This window comes from Anabrus simplex, chromosome 1 (genome assembly GCF_040414725.1).
Source record: "Anabrus simplex isolate iqAnaSimp1 chromosome 1, ASM4041472v1, whole genome shotgun sequence".
NCBI lineage: Eukaryota > Metazoa > Arthropoda > Insecta > Orthoptera > Tettigoniidae > Anabrus > Anabrus simplex.
The window spans coordinates 723,186,498-723,207,084 of record NC_090265.1 but is presented as its reverse complement, the minus strand read 5'-3'; the positions used below and the strand labels follow the sequence as shown (position 1 = coordinate 723,207,084).

At 38.1% G+C, this 20,587-nt stretch overlaps 1 protein-coding gene across 1 annotated transcript; it reads right to left on the bottom strand.

The window, feature by feature from the left end:
* Nucleotides 1-18,911: 18,911 nt before the first annotated feature.
* Nucleotides 18,912-20,386, bottom strand: LOC136872638 (alpha-(1,3)-fucosyltransferase C). The gene has a single exon (XM_067146449.2). It carries the CDS (start codon nucleotides 20,227-20,229, stop codon nucleotides 19,228-19,230), a length of 1,002 nt encoding a protein of 333 aa, XP_067002550.2. The 5' UTR covers nucleotides 20,230-20,386; the 3' UTR covers nucleotides 18,912-19,227.
* Nucleotides 20,387-20,587: the final 201 nt, after the last annotated feature.

The window sequence follows — 20,587 nt, the reverse complement described above, 5'->3', positions numbered from 1 at the left end:
CACTTCTGGTCGAAGAGGGTGACTGGCCAGGAAAATGCCGGAATGACTGACTTCAAACTAGAATCGAACCTCAGCTAAACTTGAGTACTATTTTAACTGTTTATTTTCTTTCTCATCTTTGTAAAACTAGAGGATCTTTCTTCTCTAAATCGTAGCTCTATTAGTTCTTGTAGTAGATTGAGTTATTTCATTTTTCATTTCTTGAGGTACCATGGTAGTCGAGTTACGTGTGTGTGACTGAAATTTGAAATCTATTAGATTAGCTGTGTAGTCTGTCTTTGAATTTCTCATACATAGGATTTAGACAGATTTAAAAATCACTGACCACGCGATACACTTCATTTGTTTACCTGTGACATTGGAAATAATCTGGATTGGAGTTACGTGTAAAATTAGTGAGATAGGGTCGAATTTAGTGTCATTTTAAGATCACTTGCATTCTTTAGGATCGAGTCATCTAATTTTAGGACATTTCAGGAGGACTGATAGATCTAATAATCACTGAAAATAATAATAAAATTAAGTAAAGATCGGGTTAAGAATGGAATTAAACGGTCGTGAGCTATAATTTATCTTAGATTCCTTATATGTGAGATTTAATGTGCTCAGTTCATGATGCGCCTGGAATATGGCAATCCTGCGGAATATTAATTCAATAATTTATTAATTGGAGGATTTATTATTGAATGACTTGTTGTTGTGTCTTTGGGAGCACAATGTGATTTTTTATAAGTGGAGCACACGTTGAATACATTTCATGAATAGGGAGTAATAATAATGTGCTTAAGACTCATGAACGCTACATTTGCGACTTGTAGCCTATGTGATGGTGATGATTATGAAATTCTATTAGAATCTTCAAATTAATTTCAGAAATTTAGATGAATCTCCGTTGCTGTATTCATCCTCCGGATATTATTGACGCGACCATGCTAAAATAATTAACTAATTTATAATGGCAGGATTCGTTGTAAATACTGTATATAAAAATTACGTGTTAACTTGTGTGAGTGTGGTGTGTGTGCTGTAATTATGAATATTTTCCATGATTTCGATTGTTTAATATAATTTAATCTGATCGTGCATTTATCGCAACCGCTCAGATTATTTTCAACGTTGTTTGCCACCATGATTATTTGTTTAGCACACCTTAAGGAACAATTTGATGAGATTAGTGTCGAGTAAGACCAGGCTAGGATTTAATTTACTCTTTCTAAAGATTTAGACGAAAGATCGTCGAGTTCATTTTTAGCAATGGCAAACGATTTATAAATTAATCTTTAACTAACTCACACGTGGATATGAGAAAAGTTTCAGTGCATTTATATTAAAATTTCGAAATATTTTCAAACTGACTTGAAACTTTAAGTGCCATGCAAATATAAATTTAATGTTCACAAACGGCATAATCAGCTTGAATTTAGGTGATAACGAGTAATGATAATCATAATTAATTGAAAATCTACGTAATTAGGAAAATGTGTATTATAACTACCAGGAGAATTATTTAGTGAGATACACTATTTTGTAAACACGATCGTGTGATGATAAAAGTAAAATGCTACACAGATAATGTTGGAGATTAATAATAATAATAATTAATTATAAATTTTGGAATTAATTTTGAATTTTCCTCAGAGTTTCTACTGATGTTATTAATGGAAGTTATACACTTCAGTTATTGAAATTCATCAGAATTTAACATTGACCAAATGTTCAGATTACTATAAATTAATGGAACCTTAAGTTAATTTTATTGTGGAATAATAAGCGAGATAGCTGCCTACTAATTTTATGTAAATTCTCATTGAAGTCTCTGGATACTTACATTTAAATATTTCAATTTTCGAAGGCAGTGAATGCCTAATCTTTCGTTAATTTTCATTCCAGAACAGTAAAACTGGAGGACGAGGATTACATTTTGGTTGTTAATTGCTACAGGGAGACCAGACATTATGAAAGCTCATTGTAATTAAGTCCTGGCAAGGATATTTTTGTGTTTTGGATGCTTATGTTAATAAATGTAAGAGTGTTGTTTTTAAATTTAAATTTTTGCTTGGTCGTCACCCCTTTTTCCTTTAAATGCCTCTAAAAATGGAAAGCCAGGAACGAACGGTCCACCCAGGGATCTCTCGCTCACTGGCCTGGCTTAGCTCGGCAATAATGGGGGCATTTAAGATGGCTTATTCAAACGTGGAGCTCGAAAGATGGGCTTATTCAAGCTTAAAATGATCTTGAGCTGTCCAGTGTTCATGACATTGACAAGATCAAACGTCGATTAAGTTAGGCTGACTCTGATACATTTATTCGCCCAAATTCTTGTGGCTAACATAAGCACGTGTTAAATTTAATTTATGCGGGCTTTGTTTAAGATAAAATTCTTGCTGGTGACTAGGAATTTTGAATTTATTGCGTTGATGAAATTAACTTAAATTAGGCAGATAATTATGACCGATATTGGTAAAATTTAGAATTTTCATGGTGTCGATATATCATTGCCTTTGCTATTAGATGGGTTCGATTCCTAACATTCCCGCGTCCCGATCGGAATCCTTCTCTTGTCAGAGTAGCCATTTAATGAATTATCGTTATTATGGAGGACTTACGGCAGATGTTACTGGAGATGGAGTAGAGACTTTACACTAATTTAGAGAAGAAAGTGATAATCAAGCTAAATTAGAGCAAGGACTCTGTTGAGCTTAGCAATAATCAGGCTAACTTGGAAAAGAAATTTTGTGACAATCAGGCCAACCTGGAAAAATCCCTTAACGATAGCCAGGCTTATTTAGAAAAAGGACTTAGTGATCTTGGTAATAGCCAGGTTATTTTAGAAAAGGGACTCTGCAATCTTAAAGACAGTCAATCCAACTTAGAGAAGAGACTTAGTGATCTTAGTGATGCTCAGATAAATTTGGAAAAATCTCTTGGGGAAGCTCTAGAGGAAAAGCTTACTGACATTAAACACCAAACCGAGGAAGGTCTTGGAAGAATATGCGCGGACATTAAGCTCTTTAATGGCAAGTTAGCTTCAATGCAAAGCGAACTCGTAATAGTCAAGAGCGATTTCGCGAGTATGAAAAAGGAAGTAAACGAAAACATAACTAAATCCATGGGAGATATATCAAACGAATTTAGCGAACGGTTGGCTAACGTTCAACAAGACACCTTGACAGGAATAGACAAGTACAAGGGAGAAGTTGAGCAATCATTCCAGAGCATTGAGAAAAAGATTGACGATAACGCCGAGGACCTCAAAGCCACTAAATTGGCATGGGCATGGAAGTTCACCGGACTGAACGAAAACCTGAAACAAGTCGAAAAGGGCATCGTTGATGAAATCAAGACATCCCAGGCTGACAATTCAGAACGGATGGACTACTTTTACGAATCGCTCGAGGATAGTCGATCCGAGATGAAATCCATTAAGGCCACCTTGATTAATAAAAATTCAAAAGGTCAAGATCGACTCTAAAACTGATACCGATGGTATAAGAAAGGAATACTCGGACGGAATTAAGGAGCTTGTACATGAGATGCATCTCCTAAAAATCCAAAGCGAAAATACTAGCACGATAACCAACTCGCTGCTAGAAAAACAAGCGTTACTTGAACCGCGCATAACTGGCTCAGCTCAGGCATCAACCCCACTGGCAACGTTAGGAAGGAGCGCCGCTAATCCTATCGACATTTCTTCAGGGCCGATGTTAATACGTCCCCATTGAACGCGACTGGTCAGACGCAGATAGTTAATATTATCCGACTTCACGAGGACCAGCCAAAAAAATTCAACAATGTCAGAGGTAACGTGACACCAAAAGGCTTTATCAACGAACTACAGGACTACTTCTGTGATGCGAAAATCCCAACAGAAAGGGAATTGAGAGTCACTGAAAGATTTCTTTAAAATGCAGTGCACACCTGATTTGTGGCAATTAGATTCTCATTCAACGACTTAGACGGTTTCAAGAAGGCATTCCTGGAAAAATACTGGAATAGCGACGTACAACATAACCTTAAAACGGAGCTATACGCCAGGAACTATGCGTCGTCAATGCCTACTAAGTACGCAGACTTCTTCGCTAGTCAATTACGTAAACTTAGAGAACTAGATTCACCACCATCTGAGTCTGAACTGGTCAAGGTAATTGTCCGACAACTACCGCCTGACGTGCAGAGGATTATGATAGCCTTGAACACACAAACAGCAATCCAGGCTGAGGCATTATTACGACAGCTGGACATGACGTCCAAAGAACCAGCTCGTCAGGGGCGAAATCTAGAGCCTCAAGTTCATCAAGTTTCCTCCACAAGTAAGGAGGAAGAATCGAGACCGATCAACCAAGGGAGAACGTGGCAACGTAAACCCGAAGGGCAAGATTCGCCTCGTGATCGATCGCCAGTACGTCGAAATAGGCCCGTAATGAACTGTGAATATTCACGACGAAACGGAAGGAAGCGATCGTACATAGACTATCCCAGGAGTTGGAGAAGAAACCAGGACTTCCGCCAGTCAAGAGGACGTAGGGATTGGCGAGAAGAGGAGAAGGAAAAATACCTTAAAGACCTCCAGAGCTCAACTCAGGAAAAAGAAAGGTGGAGAAGAGCAATACAGAACCAGGATACCAACCCTGATATCGTGGGAGCGGAAAACCTTCAGTACCAAGAGGCTAAGGTTCGAGAAAGCCAACAACAACTCGAGTCAGCAACACAGACAAGGCGCCATGAAGAAAAAACTTCATGTCTAATCAAAGGAGATAGCCTGAATCCTGAAAGCCTGGTCCGGAGAATGTCAGGAGTGAAGAATCTACAAGACATCTACACAGTGAACTAACATTAAGTAACCGTCAAGTTGAAGGGAAAATTATTTACTGAATAAAGAGTCAAACTTTTGGAACACCTGTGTGAAAGTCCTAGGCCACTAGATGTAAGGAGCGGAACGGAGAACTTCGAGTCTCTAGGAGAACGGGCACTTGTTGTGAGCTCATCTACGCTACTTCCATGCCACTTATAATCCAAATTTTCGGGAACAAATATATTTAATGGGCACTACTATTCTATAATTTCATCTGCTTATGAAATTATACCCAAACCAAGGGAGAGATGTCCCCCTCAAATTTGGCTATCATTAGATTATTTACGACAAGTCAACATTAAAAGTTTTATTGTTCGCCGGGAGTTGTATTCATCATTTGGAAAGCTGTGTGTGTGTGAGCACCGAACTGTTTTTTTTATGTCGTTCAGAGGGACAATGTATTGATCCGTGTTCGACTGAGTGCAGGGTAGATCACGTGACAAGCCAGTGTTCCCAGCGAGCCACGCGCCGACAACCTGTGCTGCGAGCAGGCAAGCTTCTAGAAACAGTCACAACCAATTACAAGAGACCCCGTGAACCAATGATCGTATCTAAAAAGTACACACCTCCCGAGCGAAGACTATAAAATGTCATGTTCGCAGTAAATCACTCTCTGTTCTCTGCTTTGTTCTACTCTGCTCTGCTGCTTGTCAACGCTACTCTTTCATCGGAACCACGTGGAAAAAATTCAGCCGTGCTAGCAGACATCCGCTCTGCTAAAATTAGTGCAGTTTTATTTTAAAATCTTATGGAGTGAACATCAACATTAGTGATCCAAGTTTATTTCTCCACGAGAACATTTAGTATTCCAGCGTGTGTGTACACATTTTAATATTTGTTGTATTAGTTACAGCCTACACTTATGGAACGTGGCGGAATTCATACCAGTAATCGCCGCGTACATCAAGATGGATTCTTCCTCTACAATGTGCATCTTAATTTCATCATGGGATGTCTACTGCCGTGTCTCCATGACCTTCTAAACATGTAAGGCACTTCTGGTCGGAGAGGGTGACTGACCGCGAAAATGCCGGAATGACTGACTTCAACCTGGAATCGAACCTCAGCTAAACTTGAGTACCATTTTAACTGTTTATTTTCTTTCTCATCTTTGTAAAACTAGAGGATCTTTCTTCTCTAAATCGTAGCTCTATTAGTTCTTGTAGTAGATTGAGTTATTTCATTTTTCATTTCTTGAGGTACCATGGTAGTCGAGTTACGTGTGTGTGACTGAAATTTGAAATCTATTAGATTAGCTGTGTAGTCTGTCTTTGAATTTCTCATACATAGGATTTAGACAGATTTAAAAATCACTGACCACGCGATACACTTCATTTGTTTACCTGTGACATTGGAAATAATCTGGATTGGAGTTACGTGTAAAATTAGTGAGATAGGGTCGAATTTAGTGTCATTTTAAGATCACTTGCATTCTTTAGGATCGAGTCATCTAATTTTAGGACATTTCAGGAGGACTGATAGATCTAATAATCACTAAAAATCATAATAAAAATAAGTAAAGATCGGGTTAAGAATGGAATTAAACGGTCGTGAATGACTTGTTGTTGTGTCTTTGGGAGCACAATGTGATTTTTTATAAGTGGAGCACACGTTGAATACATTTCATGAATAGGGAGTAATAATGTGATTAAGGCTCACGAACACTACATTTGCGACTTGTAACCTATGTGATGGTGATGATTATGGAATTCTATTAGAACCTTCAAATTAATTTCAGAAATTTAGATGAATCTCCGTTGCTGTTTAAGGAGTATTTCATTTCAAGTGATACCAGGAAGTTTGATCACTAGCCACTATTAGAGTAAGAATATTTCCAGACACGAATTCATCCTCCGGATATTATTGACGCGACCATGCTAAAATAATTAACTAATTTATAATGGTAGGATTCGTTGTAAATATTGTATATAAAATTACGTGTTAACTTGTGTGAGTGTGGTGTGTGTGTTGTAAATATGAATATTTTCCATGTTTTCGATTGTTTAATGTAATTTAATCTGGTCGTGCATTTTCCGCAACCGCTCAGATTATTTTCAACGTTATTTCCCACCATGATGATTTGTTAAGCACCGAGCTCGATAGCTGCAGTCGCTTAAGTGCGGCCAGTATCCAGTATTCGGGAGATAGTAGGTTCGAACCCCACTGTCGACAGCCCTGAAAATGGTTTTCCGTGGTTTCCCATTTTCACACCAGGCAAATGCTGAGGCTGTACCTTAATTAAGGCCACGGCCGCTTCCTTCCCACTCCTAGCCCTTTCCTGTCCCATCGTCGCCATAAGACCTATCTGTGTCGGTGCGACGTAAAGCAACTAGCAAAAAAAAAAAGATTTGTTAAGCACACCTTAAGGAACAATTTGATGAGATTAGTGTCGAGTAAGACCAGGCTAGGATTTAATTTACTCTTTCTAAAGATTTAGACGAAAGATCGTCGAGTTCATTTTTAGCAATGGCAAACGATTTATAAATTAATCTTTAACTAACTCACACGTGGATATGAGAAAATTTTCAATGCATTTATATTAAAATTTCGAAATATTTTCAAACTGACTTGGAACTTTAAGTGCCATGCAAATATAAATTTAATGTTCACAAACTGCATAATCAGCTTGAATTTAGGTGATAATGAGTAATGATAATCATAATTAATTGAAAATCTACTTAATTAGGAAAATGTGTATTATAATTACCAGGAGAATTATTTAGTGAGATACACTAATTTTTAAACATGATCGTGTGATGATAAAAGTAAAATGCTACACAGATAATGTTGGAGATTAATAATAATAATTAATTAATTATAAATTTTGGAAATAATTTTGATTTTTCATCAGAGTTTCTACTGGTGTTATTAATGGAAGTTATGCAGTTTAGTTATTGAAATTCATCAGAATTTAACATTGACCACGTGTTGAGATTACTATTAATTAATGGAACCTTAATTTTATTGTGGAATAATAAGCGAGATAGCTGCCTACTAATTTTATGTAAATTCTCATTGAAGTCTCTGGATACTTTCATTTAAATATTTTAATTTTTGAAGGCAGTGAAGGCCTAATCTTTTGTTAATTTTCATTCCAGAACAGTAAAACTGGAGGACGAGGATTACATTTTGGTTGTTAATTGCTACAGGGAGACCAGACATTATGAAAGCTCATTGTAATTAAATCCTAGCAAGGATATTTTTGTGTTTTGGTTACGTATGTTAATAAATGTAAGTGTTTGTTTTTAAATTTTACATTTTTGCTTGCTCGTCACCCCTTTTTCCCTTAAATGCCTCTAAAAATGGAAAGCCAGAAACGAACGGTCCACCCCGGGATCTCTCGCTCACTGGCTGGGCTTAGCTCGGCAATAATGGGGGCAGTACTCAATCAAAATCTCAAACTATTACTCTGCACTTAAGCTGGTAGACTGTCAACCTTTACCCCTGTGTCGAAATTCGCCCAGAGAGCATCAAAAAACTTAATATTTTGCAGCTTTGGTTTTTCTTGTCTTAATGTATTCCCCTCCCCCCGCCCTTCAGCTGTATCCATAAAATTCAAGTACGTTTTGTAGTCTGTACATTCCCCTCCCCCTCCCAACTTCTAATTCCCAATCACCGCTACTGGTAAGAGAAGTAGAGGGAGACCAAGACTGCGATGGTTAGACTCATTTTCTAATAATTTCTAGATAAGAGTTATAGAAATGAGGCCACACAGCTAGTTACAAATAGAGGATTTTCTCAGTGTTTGATGAATTCACAAAAGCGTGCAGAATGAAAACTGAAAGGTATAAGTTATAATGAAGTATGTATGTATGTATGTATGTATGTATGTATGTATGTATGTATGTATGTATGTATGTATGTATGTATGTATGTATGTATGTATGTATGTATTTCTGCTCTTGAAACTAATAGGTACACTGGGAATAAATATTAAATTGCACTTTAGTTTGTGGGACTCCCAAAACCAGTGACTGACTTTCATGATCTAACAAGCGACTGTTGCTCAGCTTAAAGGCCTGCAAATTACGAGGTGTTGTGTGGTCAGCATGACGAATTCTCTTGTTCATTATTCTTGACTTCCTGTACCGGGGCCGCCATCTCACCATCAGATAGCTCCTCAATTGTTTTCACGAAGGCTGAGTGGACCCCGAACCAGCCCTCAGACCCAGGTAAAAATCCCTGACCTGGCCAGGAACTGAACCCGGGACATCCTGTAAGAGGCAGATTGAAAATCCTCATGTTTATGGATTAAGTTGAAATCAAAAATAAATGTCTTCCACTATATCAAAAAATATATATGCTCTATAACGTATCAGCGGATGTGTGCAAATCTTTCCCATTCGCCATGAATTGGGAGCTCCACCTCAAGTAAAACGGCAGATTGTGTCATCTACCTTGTGGTTGACTGGGGTAATCAGACTTCTTGCCCACTTTCTTCCTCTTGCACGTACATATCGTCGCTGCATGAGCAATACTGCATACCTGTCAGTGGTTTTCCAACCCATTATTCTCCTAAGATCGGTCATGCCTCCCAGCCACAATTTTCGTTGTGTTCATTTTCCTATGCTAATATGTAAAGAATGAACCTTAAGTACATTATACTGTAGGAGTGGGTAAATATGTCATACAAAACATTAGAAACGCTATGGACAAATGACTGTTCACTATACTTATCCTTCTCGACTTCAGTAGCACCTTTGACACTACAGAATTTCAGATTATGATAAAGAAAATGAAATTGCTAAATTTCAACCCAGCTGTGCTAAAGCTTTTTAGTTCTTATTTGAGTAAACGTCAAGAGCGGGTAACAATAACCGACAAGGCCTCTAAATGGAAAAGGAAACTTAGACGTACCCTACAAGGTAGTTCCTGGGCCCTTCTTTACTGTATTTATATTAATGACGTACCATCTGTGATAGGAAACAACACACACCACCTCTATGCTGATGATCTTCAAATTTATCGACACTGCAAGACTTTAGACTTAGCTGAAACTATAGAAGATATTAACAATGACCTCTGACGATTCAGTATATACGCACAACAAAATCCTCTTATGCTAAATGCCGCAAAAACACAGGCAATCATAACAGGATCATGAAAATTAACGAGTTGTTTAAACCATGCAGCAATCCAACCAAACCCATAAAAAGATTTCTGGAGCGGTTCACCCTCTTAAACGGCAGAGAGATGTATTTCCATATGAGCTAAAGGCCAAACTAATACAGACACTGGCTAACACACCTACCTCAACGTTTCCCACTTTTCTACCTCTACAGGCGTACCCACACTTTTTTTTTTCACATTCTCCTCTGATCTTTCCTAGCATTCCTGTGTAACATGCAGGGACATACAATTTTCTTAACGTTCATTCATTAGGTGTCCAAAATTTGTTTACTTTGTAAAAAAAATTCTAAGCTGTCCACCCGTTAATTTTTACAAAGGAATATCACAAGAAAGAAAAGTTTTGCATAAATCTGCATAATATTCGGAACTTTCTGAAATTGGGGTATGTGACGAGGAAGATGTTTCACCTAAAAGTTCTTGTCTCTAGGTAGTATGTGAAGTGGCTATTTTATGTTTATTTCCTGCTAAATTCTGCAAGACTTGCGACCGCTATTCTACACTTACAGGTTCCCCACATTTTTGGCAGAATAGAATTTTGCCGTTACTTGAAAAAGATTCCACTAAATTCAGAAATATATTGCTGCAAAACAAGAACATATACTTGACTTTCCTTTTGGCATTATATCACCAACCACAATCACTTTACACTTCACTTAGATGTGGTTCAAACTTAGCAAGGGCAGTGATTGACTGAAGTGAAGAATACTACGTCGCGTCCTGTGCATAACATTGCATTAGATCTCATGAGGGATTCCCCTCTGACAAAGGAAGCCAGCACATGCAGTCAAGGTTAGTCACTCACTACAGAACAAATTTACAAAATTGAATCGCATTGCGTTTCCATTAATACAGAAAATATATGAAATTTGAGTTTTCAAATTTAAAAATCAGAACAAAGATAAAATAAAAATTCATGAGTTAGAACAAAAAATTATGTTTTTATTCAAAATATGTAAAAAAAAATTACATAAAAAACACACAAATATTTTTTAGTGAAATAAAATATCATATACAGATTACAGTGTTCGAGTTCGTAATTTCCGTCGTAGTTAAGCTGCTATATGGTCACTATGGTACTCTGCCATGAATTGTCATACCATTAAACTTTGGCATTCCGCTTAACCATCGTCCTCATCCAGAATGCAGATGATTTAGAAACAAGAAATAAATGCCTTCACTGTGATAAAACCTTTTCTCATAAAGGCTTGCTTGTCCACATGGGGAAGAAGCATAAAGATAGCTTAAGCCAGAATGAGAATCAGTACTACGCCCCGACGGAACGACCTACTACTTTTACGGGCTCCACGCGAATATAGTCTTCGTTAGGAAGACATTTTAGACCACAATATAAATATTCGGACTCTGAGACAGAAAGTGAAGATGTACAGGATGAATAAAACGAGGAGACTGTGAACAGACCGAAAGATAATTCCGATACCCAAAGAAGCCAATGCCCTCACTGTGGTGGATATTTTCAAGGAGCAAGAGGTGTAAAGATCACATTAGTTGCCCACATCCACAAATACATCGAAGTACCTTGTTAACCAACTTCAGTCAATGCGCATCTCAGTCAGAAGATGATATTATTCCCAATGAGCATCAATATCCTGTTCAAGAGGAGACTACTTTACAGTCAGAATTAAAGGAATAGAAGAATAAATTCGTTCAGTTCTCCAGTGAAAACAATTCTGATTTCGACACACTCGTATGGGAGTTGTCGGAATTTCTGAGTAACTTTATCCATTTCTTACCTGGTCCAAAACACCTGGCTATGAAATATTACGAAGCCAGGAGAAAACAACGTCTTGGACATCAAGGTAAAACATATAGCAAGTCCTTCAATCCACAACGTGCGACCAAGAGAGAACGCCAAGAAAGAAAACGTAAATATAACTATCAGCTCACTCAGTTTCAGTTCTACAATCAGCGAAGGAAAGCCGCGCAGAGGGTACTGAATCCAAAATCTGCATCTTGCAACGTCAATATTTTCAAAATATCTGCCGCTTACTTCAATTTATGTCCGACTCATTGGCTGAATGGTCAGTGTACTGGATTTCGGTTCAGAAGGTCCCAGGTTAGATTCCCGGCCGGGTCAGGGATTTTAACCTTCATTGGTTAATTCCAATGGCCCAGGAGCTGGGTGTTTGCGCTGTCCCCAACATCCCTGCAACTCACATACCACACATAACACTATCCTCCACCACAATAACACGCAGTTACCTACACATGGCAGATGCCACCCACCCTCATCGGAGGGTCTGCCTTACGAGGGCTGCACTTGGCTAGAAATAGCCACACGAAATTTAAATTTTTAACTTGGATTTATTTTCCATTGAAAATTCCAATATAAGGCATAATTACTGCTCCAAAATCAGTGACGTAGACCGTGTAGAGCTAGATGAAACGTACAGCCCCAGAATCACAAAAAAAAGAAATCTCCGCAGCAACACGTCGAATTGCAGTAGATACCGCTCCTGGTCCTGACCGTGTCTTAGACGTGTCATCAGGGATGACACGGTATGCGAAATCATAGTAATCATTGTGACTTGAATGCTTTCAACAAGGAAAATACTCCAGTGTCTAAAGTGTGCTAGAACCGTGTTGATACATGAGAAAGGCGATGTGGAATGTCTGTCAAACTGGAGACCAGTAACGATCTGTTCGGTAATTAGACGTGTTGTTAAAAGGGTATTAGATCAGCATTTGCGCTCCTTTGTAACTTTCAGTGAACACCAAAGAGGCTTTAACGACCAGCCAGGATGCCGTATAAATACTTCCATTCTCAGAGGACTCCTCAACCGTGATTTTCTTAGACATATCAAAAGCCTTCAACAACATCGGACATCAGCACCTAAATCTAACACTAGCTGCCGAGCCACTTCCATCTAAATTGAAGGAACTAATCATCAATCTACAGACTGACAATACAACAAAGATCACAACCACTAAGGGTAAAACGAAGCCAATTCTCTTGTTGAGAGGACTTTTGCAGGGATCACCATTATCGCCAGCATTGCATAACCTGGCCACAGATTTAATTTTTGATGAGATAATAGAAGAAAACCTACTACGAGCATATGGCAAATCAGTTTCTGATGAATTACCCCCTCTTAGTATTATAGGTTTCGGCGATAACACAGTCATTGTTGGCAAAAATAAGGAAGCAGCTCTTGAGTTGACATGCATCGCTATCACGTTGTTCCAGGAAATTGGTCTACAGATAAATGCCAACAAATGTGTAGGCATATATATTGAAAGGGGGAACTCGTGGACGGAGTGCTCGATATTCACGACAATTTTAAGATCTGTACTATTAAAGAAAAAGAATAAATTCGATATCTTGGCGTCACTTTTAACGAAACACGCACCTTTGATGCGAACACTTCTTTAAAAACCTTGCACAAGAAGTTAGATGCGCTTACAGCCTCTTCTTTGTTAAAGGCAGATCAAATGTTCATTGTTTTGAACAAACCGGTCAGCCCTACTCTTGTACATGCTTTTCAGACTGCTGAAATTGATACCGCTTAACTTCCTGAAAACCGCCGACAAAATAGTAAAGAGTTCTCTAAAGGAAATTTTGCAACTACCCACGGATACACCCAATAGTGCTCTGTATTCTGATTTAAGATTCAAAGGCCTTGGACTTTTCAAAGCAACCTGGGAAGTACATCTGCAAGAAATAAGCGCATGCAACGCTCTTCGTCGAGCCAGCAACAGCTACGTTTTAAAGATGCATGATCTGACATCCGAAACGACGTACTGTCTACAGGCCCTCAACATCACAGATATTAACCTTCCAAATCCAAGAAAAATCTGTCAAGAACTAAGAAGTTGTAAAATGGCAACTTGGTGCTCTTTGCCTCAGAAGGGGATCGGTGTAGAGTTGTATAAACAGTACAATCCGGCCAATAATTGGATCAGGCATCACCAGGGACTTTCTTGTAGTGAATGGCGAGAGGCAATCAAGATGCCATCAAATGCTTCTGCAGTATGACCTATCCTGGGCAGAACTCAGGACGGAAACCTCTGTCGCAGATGCGTCAGAGAGAAAGAAACACCGATCACGTTCTGGGTTCTTGCCCCTACGGCGAAGTACTGAGAAACTCACGTCACCACAAAACACTGATTGCAGAACTCCGTAGCAAAAACTTCCTTGTATATGAAGAAGTTCACGGTTTGTCTACGTCAGGGAGCACAAGACGAATTGACATAATTGCCTTTAAAGATAACGACAAGAAGGCTTCACTATCGATCCGACCATCCGATTCGAGCACCATGTTGGCCAGTCTACTGAAGTTCATCTTTAAAAGCAGAACATTTACGCACCCACCATTCCGTTCTACAAAAATAAATACCAGCTGAATGAAGTAGAGATTATCGGCCTAATGGTTGGTGCTCGTGACAAAATACCTGCCTTGTTCATAGAATTCTGGAAGAAATTCGACCTGCCTATGAACATCATTGAAAGAATAGTTACCACCACCATACGTGGATCCGTACATATCCTGAAATCTCACCTGATCGGACCTCCATAATTTAAAAAATCTGTATCACCGCTGTAATTCTATGTGATAAAACATTCTCTATCCCAATATGCTTTATTTTATCCTTTATGGCAACCCGTGATTGCGGGAAGTCATTGCTTTGTTCAATAAATATACATGTATGTATGTATGTATGTTAAATGCTCAGCCCGGAGGCTGGATTGGACCTCAACAGCTCCGCCATCAGCCGTTAGGTGGCACCACTGAAGAGGCATACAAGGGAATCATTTGGGAAGGTGAGAAGAAATCTGTACCTTTTAAGAAGGGTAAAATGACCTCAGACCCTCTTTATTATACAAGGGAAGTAAGAAAATTAAAACGGAAATGTAGAATAGTAAACAGGAAAATCAAAGAGGGTAGGAAGAATAGAGAAACTAGAAAAAAGCTAATGAAAGAACTGAATAGAGTGAAAAAGGAAGCAAAAGAGAATTATATGAGTGGCATACTTCAAGAGGGTAATGACCACAAAGGGAAATGGAAAAAGCTGTATTCATACATTAGGAACCAAAAAGGAAAAGTAATCCAAATTCCTACAATGGTGGGAGAAGGGGGTGTACACTATTCAACAGATACTGAGAAAGCAAATCTATCTAGTAGGGAATTCAGAGATTCAGTAGAAGATTGTCAGGAGTTGGAAACTGTAACAGAAGAAGGAGAGGGAGAGACACATAGGGAAACAAGAAGCTTCTCATTCACAAATGAAGATATTTTCAGAGAAATCCAACTGCTTCAGCAAGGAAAAGCAGCAGGAAGTGATCAAATTACTGGGGAGGTATTAAAGACAATGCGGTGGTACATAGTGCCTTATTTAAAATTTCTCTTTGACTATGATAATAACAATTTATAAAGGAAAGGGTGATAAAAAAAAACAGAGAACTACAGACCAATCAGCCTGACCAGTATAGTTTGTAAAATACTGGAGAGTTTAATAGCAAAGTACATCAGAGGGATATGTGATGATAAAAATTGGTTCATGAGGAGCCAGTATGGATTTAGAAATAAATTTTCTTGTGAGGCACAACTGATGGGACTTCAGCAGGACATATCAGATCAGCTGGATTCAGGAGGCCAGTTAGATTGCATAGCCATAGATCTTTCCAAAGCCTTTGATAGAGTGGAACATGGAATAATATTAAATAAATTGGAGGGAATAGGATTGGATATAAGGGTTATACGATGGATAAGAACATTTCTAAATTCAAGGGTTCAGAAAGTCAAAGTAGAAAATAATATATCACACGAAGAGAAAGTTTGGAAGGGAATTGCACAGGGTAGTATAATCGGTCCGTTACTTTTCTTAATATACGCAAATGATTAAGGAACAATATAACATCAAAAATAAGATTGTATGCAGATGACATAATTGTTTATAGGGAAATAAATTACATTGAGGATTGTTCAGAATTACAAAGGGACCTTGAAAGTATCCAACAATGGGTTGAAGAAAATAATATGAAGGTTAGTGGAGGCAAATCAACTGTTACAACATTTACAAACAGGAACTTTAAAACTGAATTTGAATATACTTTGGATGAGGTAGTTATCCCAAAAGATGGCAAGTGCAAATACTTAGGTGTGAAATTTGAAAGTAATTTGCACTGGAAGGGTCATGTTGATGACATTTGTGGGAAAGCATACAGATCGTTACATGTCATAATGAGACTACTTAAAGTATGCAACAAAGAGTTAAAAGAAAAAAAGTTACTTAAGTATGGTTCGTCCATTATTGGAATATGAAAACAGTGTTTGGGATCCTCACCAAGAATACCTAATAAAAGAAATAGATAGGGTGCAGAGGAAAGCAGCAAGATTTGTAACAGGGGATTTCAGGAGAAAAAGTAGTGTATCAGAAATGTTAGAGAAACTTGGGTAGGAAACTTTAAGTAAGAGAAGGGAGAAAACTAGACATATAGGATTATATAGAGCCTATACAGGAGAAGAAGCAAGGGGAGAAATCCGTGAGAAGCTTCAGTTGGAAACTAATTATATTGGCAGAACTGACCACAAGTATAAAATTAGAAGGAATTTTAGCAGAAGTGATTGGGATAAAATTTCATTCATTGGGAAGGGCGTGAAGGAATGGAACAGTTTACCAGGGGTAGTGTTTGATCCTTTTCCAAAATCTGTAGATATTCAAGAAGAGAATAAACAGCAACAGAAAAAATAAATGAAATGTTAGAGGGCATTCGACCTGTGCAGGTTACTGTAAATAAAAAATGTGAATAAATTAATTCCATCCCCTGGTCTATGGAGTTTGGACAGCCGTAGTAGGGGACTGTCTGTGGGGGTGAAGTACAGTGGGGACTTCGAGGGCCCTGGGACCACTACAGTAGCTGTGAAGGCCCTTCAGGAACTCTGAAAAGTGGTGGCGAAAGGGACTCTGGTTAAGACGCAGCAGGTCGTTATGCTACTTAGGTTCCAAAATGGGTAAAAAAATAAATAAATAAATGCAATGTAAATTTTAATCTTATACCAGTTGTATAGTATTATTTGAAGTAATTCCACATACTGTATGACTATGTTTGTAAGTAAGGAGATGATATAAGTACAATTTTGTAAACAACATAAATTTATTAAGAATGAGCTGTGTGTTTAATAGAAAAAATTGTTAGCATAAATTGTATAATATTGTATTCTAGGAAAATTTTCTTCTTCTCTTGTTAATTTAAAATTTAGTTCTTGACAATAATGTATTTTAGTGTACCATTTGCCACCGAGGTAGACACCTCATTTGCAAATACAGAGATTTTGATTTGATTTGAAATGAGGAGTGAGGTAGTTTCCCGTTGCTTTCCTCACTGAGCCGGAAATTGCTATTACATATCAGTCTGCCAAACCCACTGAAATGCCCGCACCAATTGACCCTATGAGCAACTTTTTCACAACACTCGTAACAGGGACTGGTTGCATAAGGAATAGTGTTACTAGCATCACTCACACCTCGGTCACTTTCATATTGTCAAAGCTAAGGATGAGACCGAGACAGGTCAGTGAAAGTAACAAATTCGTTTTAGCCTACGCCAGAAGACATAGTTCTCTGTAAATACTAGGTTTTGCCAGCAAAGGCATGTCTTTTATCTATAAGCAAAAAAGTATTTTTCTTTTACGATTTTCTTTACGTTGCAATGATGGGATAGGAAAGCGGCCATGGCCTTGATTAAGATATACCCCAACATTTTGCCTGGTGTGAAAATGGGAAACTAGAGAAAACCATCTTCAGGGCTGCCGACAGTGGGGTTTGAACCCAATATCTCCCAGATGAAAACATTTATTAAGTAAAAATCCGTCCCCTGCATATCTGTATAGGAAAATTAACGCAACAAAAAAATTCTGTTCAACAGCATATCCATATGAAGCTCGGAAGTGTGACCAATATTAAGGATAGTAATGGATAGGAAGAGATCTGTCAGACTGCGTGGTATTGCTCGCATGGCAACGATATGCTATTTGCTGTAAATGGAACCCCCAACCATCATTTGACTCCTCTGGTTGACCAAGACTTCACAGCATGCTTATTCTTATCAAGAGGTTTACCTCTGCAAAGCATTGAGTAATTCTGAAGGCATATACCCTAGTTTCCTGTCCGTACCCTATACATTGGTCATTGGTAAGAAAAAAAATTATTACAAACCTCCCACATGGCTAAGTAACTGTATTCCCTACAACAGTCAAAGCTCATGAGTTACCATAGTAGTGCAAACATCTTCTGACATGAGAGAACAGGTTAATCATGAGATATGAGCTTAACATCCCTTCAACTACTATCATTCAGAAGGGAAACACTTATCAGCTGCCGGTTCACCTTACTGGGCAACTCTCATCTAATGATATTTTAGCACGCATCTATTTTATCTTGAAGTATCTATATCTTATGAATGTAAATTCTATTCATGTTTTGTAGTATTTCATTACATTAAATTCTTAGCCAATGTTATTTCTATGCAGCTGAAAATGGCCTAATGAGGCTGAAACATGTAGACCTACTGTTACTTTAAATCTTTTTTTGCAATCTTGAGTTGTGAATAAATATGAATGCATTCACTTGGTGGAACAATTATACTAGTATTTTAATTTATATAACAATCGTCAGTAGGGAACCAGGGAATCAAAACAAGAAGTTTGTTTCTGAAATTTAGTGCGCAATGGTGAACTCCAATTCAAAACACAGTGTGTCGTAAGGTGTTGTTACTGGTGCTACTTTACGGTGTTGAAAGACTGCAGGCTTTTGATATATGGATGTATCCCAGAATGTTGGCGATCCCATGGGTAGACCACATCACCAGTGAGGAGGTACTACATCGAGCTGGGAAGTTCGCCACCCCACTATTCTCTAATATGAGAATATATTATGTCTGATAGGTTCGAATTGTGTAACACATATTGTAAAATGCAGGAAAACAACCTATTCTGGTTACACCTTCCAAAATGACAAATGCAGCCTTATTCAACCAATCATGGAAGGCAAGACATAGGAGAAAGGCTAGACATGGCCAGAGGAAATTATCCTCCCACATTGGCTCCACATCTACGGTACAACAACTCTGATACAGGAAGCAGAATTAATAAATAAATAAGGAAACTTACTCCACGATGCTCACCGACTTTCTGCAAGGAGACTGCACCGAAAGAAGAGGTAGCGATATCTGGAAAATATTCCTCAAATATTTAATAAAATTTTAAATCAATGTACATTAAACTTTATTAAAAACTTTTGAAAATTTCTTGTGGTGAGTGACACAGGCCTTTACCTCCCCACCATTCTCTAATGTCAGGATATACTTTGTTTGGCAGGTTCAAATTGTGCAACATCTCACACAGTTTGCACAGTACATGTTTACTTTGTGAGTAGACCCTGTAGTGGCTTTTCCACCAGAAATACTTGACATACTCATCTGGAGTCTTGTCTAAGTACAAAAGATAGTCAGCTAGATCCTGTGGAGTGCTGAAGTCTGCTGCATCTATGTAAGACATTGGTGGCATAATTTTACTATAGTTGACTCCTCCATATACAACTGGAACCACATTATAATTAATAACACCAAATAGTTTTTCAGTAACATAGTCCTTGCATAGAGAATTTTCAAAGGACAAATAAAATTTATAATTTCTTTCAAGTTGTTCATAACATCCAGTTCTATTTCCTTTAGGACAACTGTAATTTCCACACTTTCCATAAATATGAATAGGGATATATTTAGCCAATTTCTCCACATACTTTGAACGCTGACTAGCAACATTACAACGCGAAACAAACCATGCTACAAGGTGTTTCTTCTGAGATATTTGTATTAATATGTTCTCATTTGAATCATATTGTGGCTGTATCAACTGAAAATTAGTGGTGCTTGGATATTCGTTTATTGGCATGGGACGACTAGCTAACCAGCCATACGGCCGCCAGATGTCAGAGTCGAAACGATACGTCAAAGTCCAGTTGAAGTAATCTTTGTACACTGGTAGTGTGCTTACTGGAACATTCTGTGGAGATTCGAGAAGAAAGAACACATACCTCTGATGAGATTTCCTTTGATTTGGTAGCTGCCACTTCTTCACGTAGTACATATGGAACAAGACTGCATCATACTCTTCAACAGGCATTTCCAGTTTGTCTGTAACCCTGTCTGTGATTATACAGCTGTTCACCGGACACCCTGCATCCTCGAAAGGCTTCTGGCCAGTTCCTCCAAAATTGAAGTGTGGCATATCAAAGTAGCTATTCCATAGGAGAATGGACTTGGATATGAGAGTTGTCCTGTTAGTTATTTTGTATGCTCTGTCTGAAAAAAATTTCACATTTGAATATTCATATTTCAAGATGATAACACAGCACAGTGCTATAAAGAAAAGCCTGCATTTCTTATTGAACATTGTGTGATACTACCTTGTTTGCTATCCAGCTATGGCTGAGTATAAGATAGGTTATCTTATCACATCCTGTTTGCCACTTCATATCAGGTTATGTCACCAGACTGTAAAGGAGTGGACGCATTCCACACAACAATGAATAACAGTACCTTAAACTTTCAACATGCACAGATATCCATACACCTGTTACTGCTCA

Bases quoted from the DNA above. Each gene is read 5' to 3' on its own strand.
- LOC136872638 (XM_067146449.2), bottom strand. From the start codon at position 20,229: ATGCCACACTTCAATTTTGGAGGAACTGGCCAGAAGCCTTTCGAGGAT.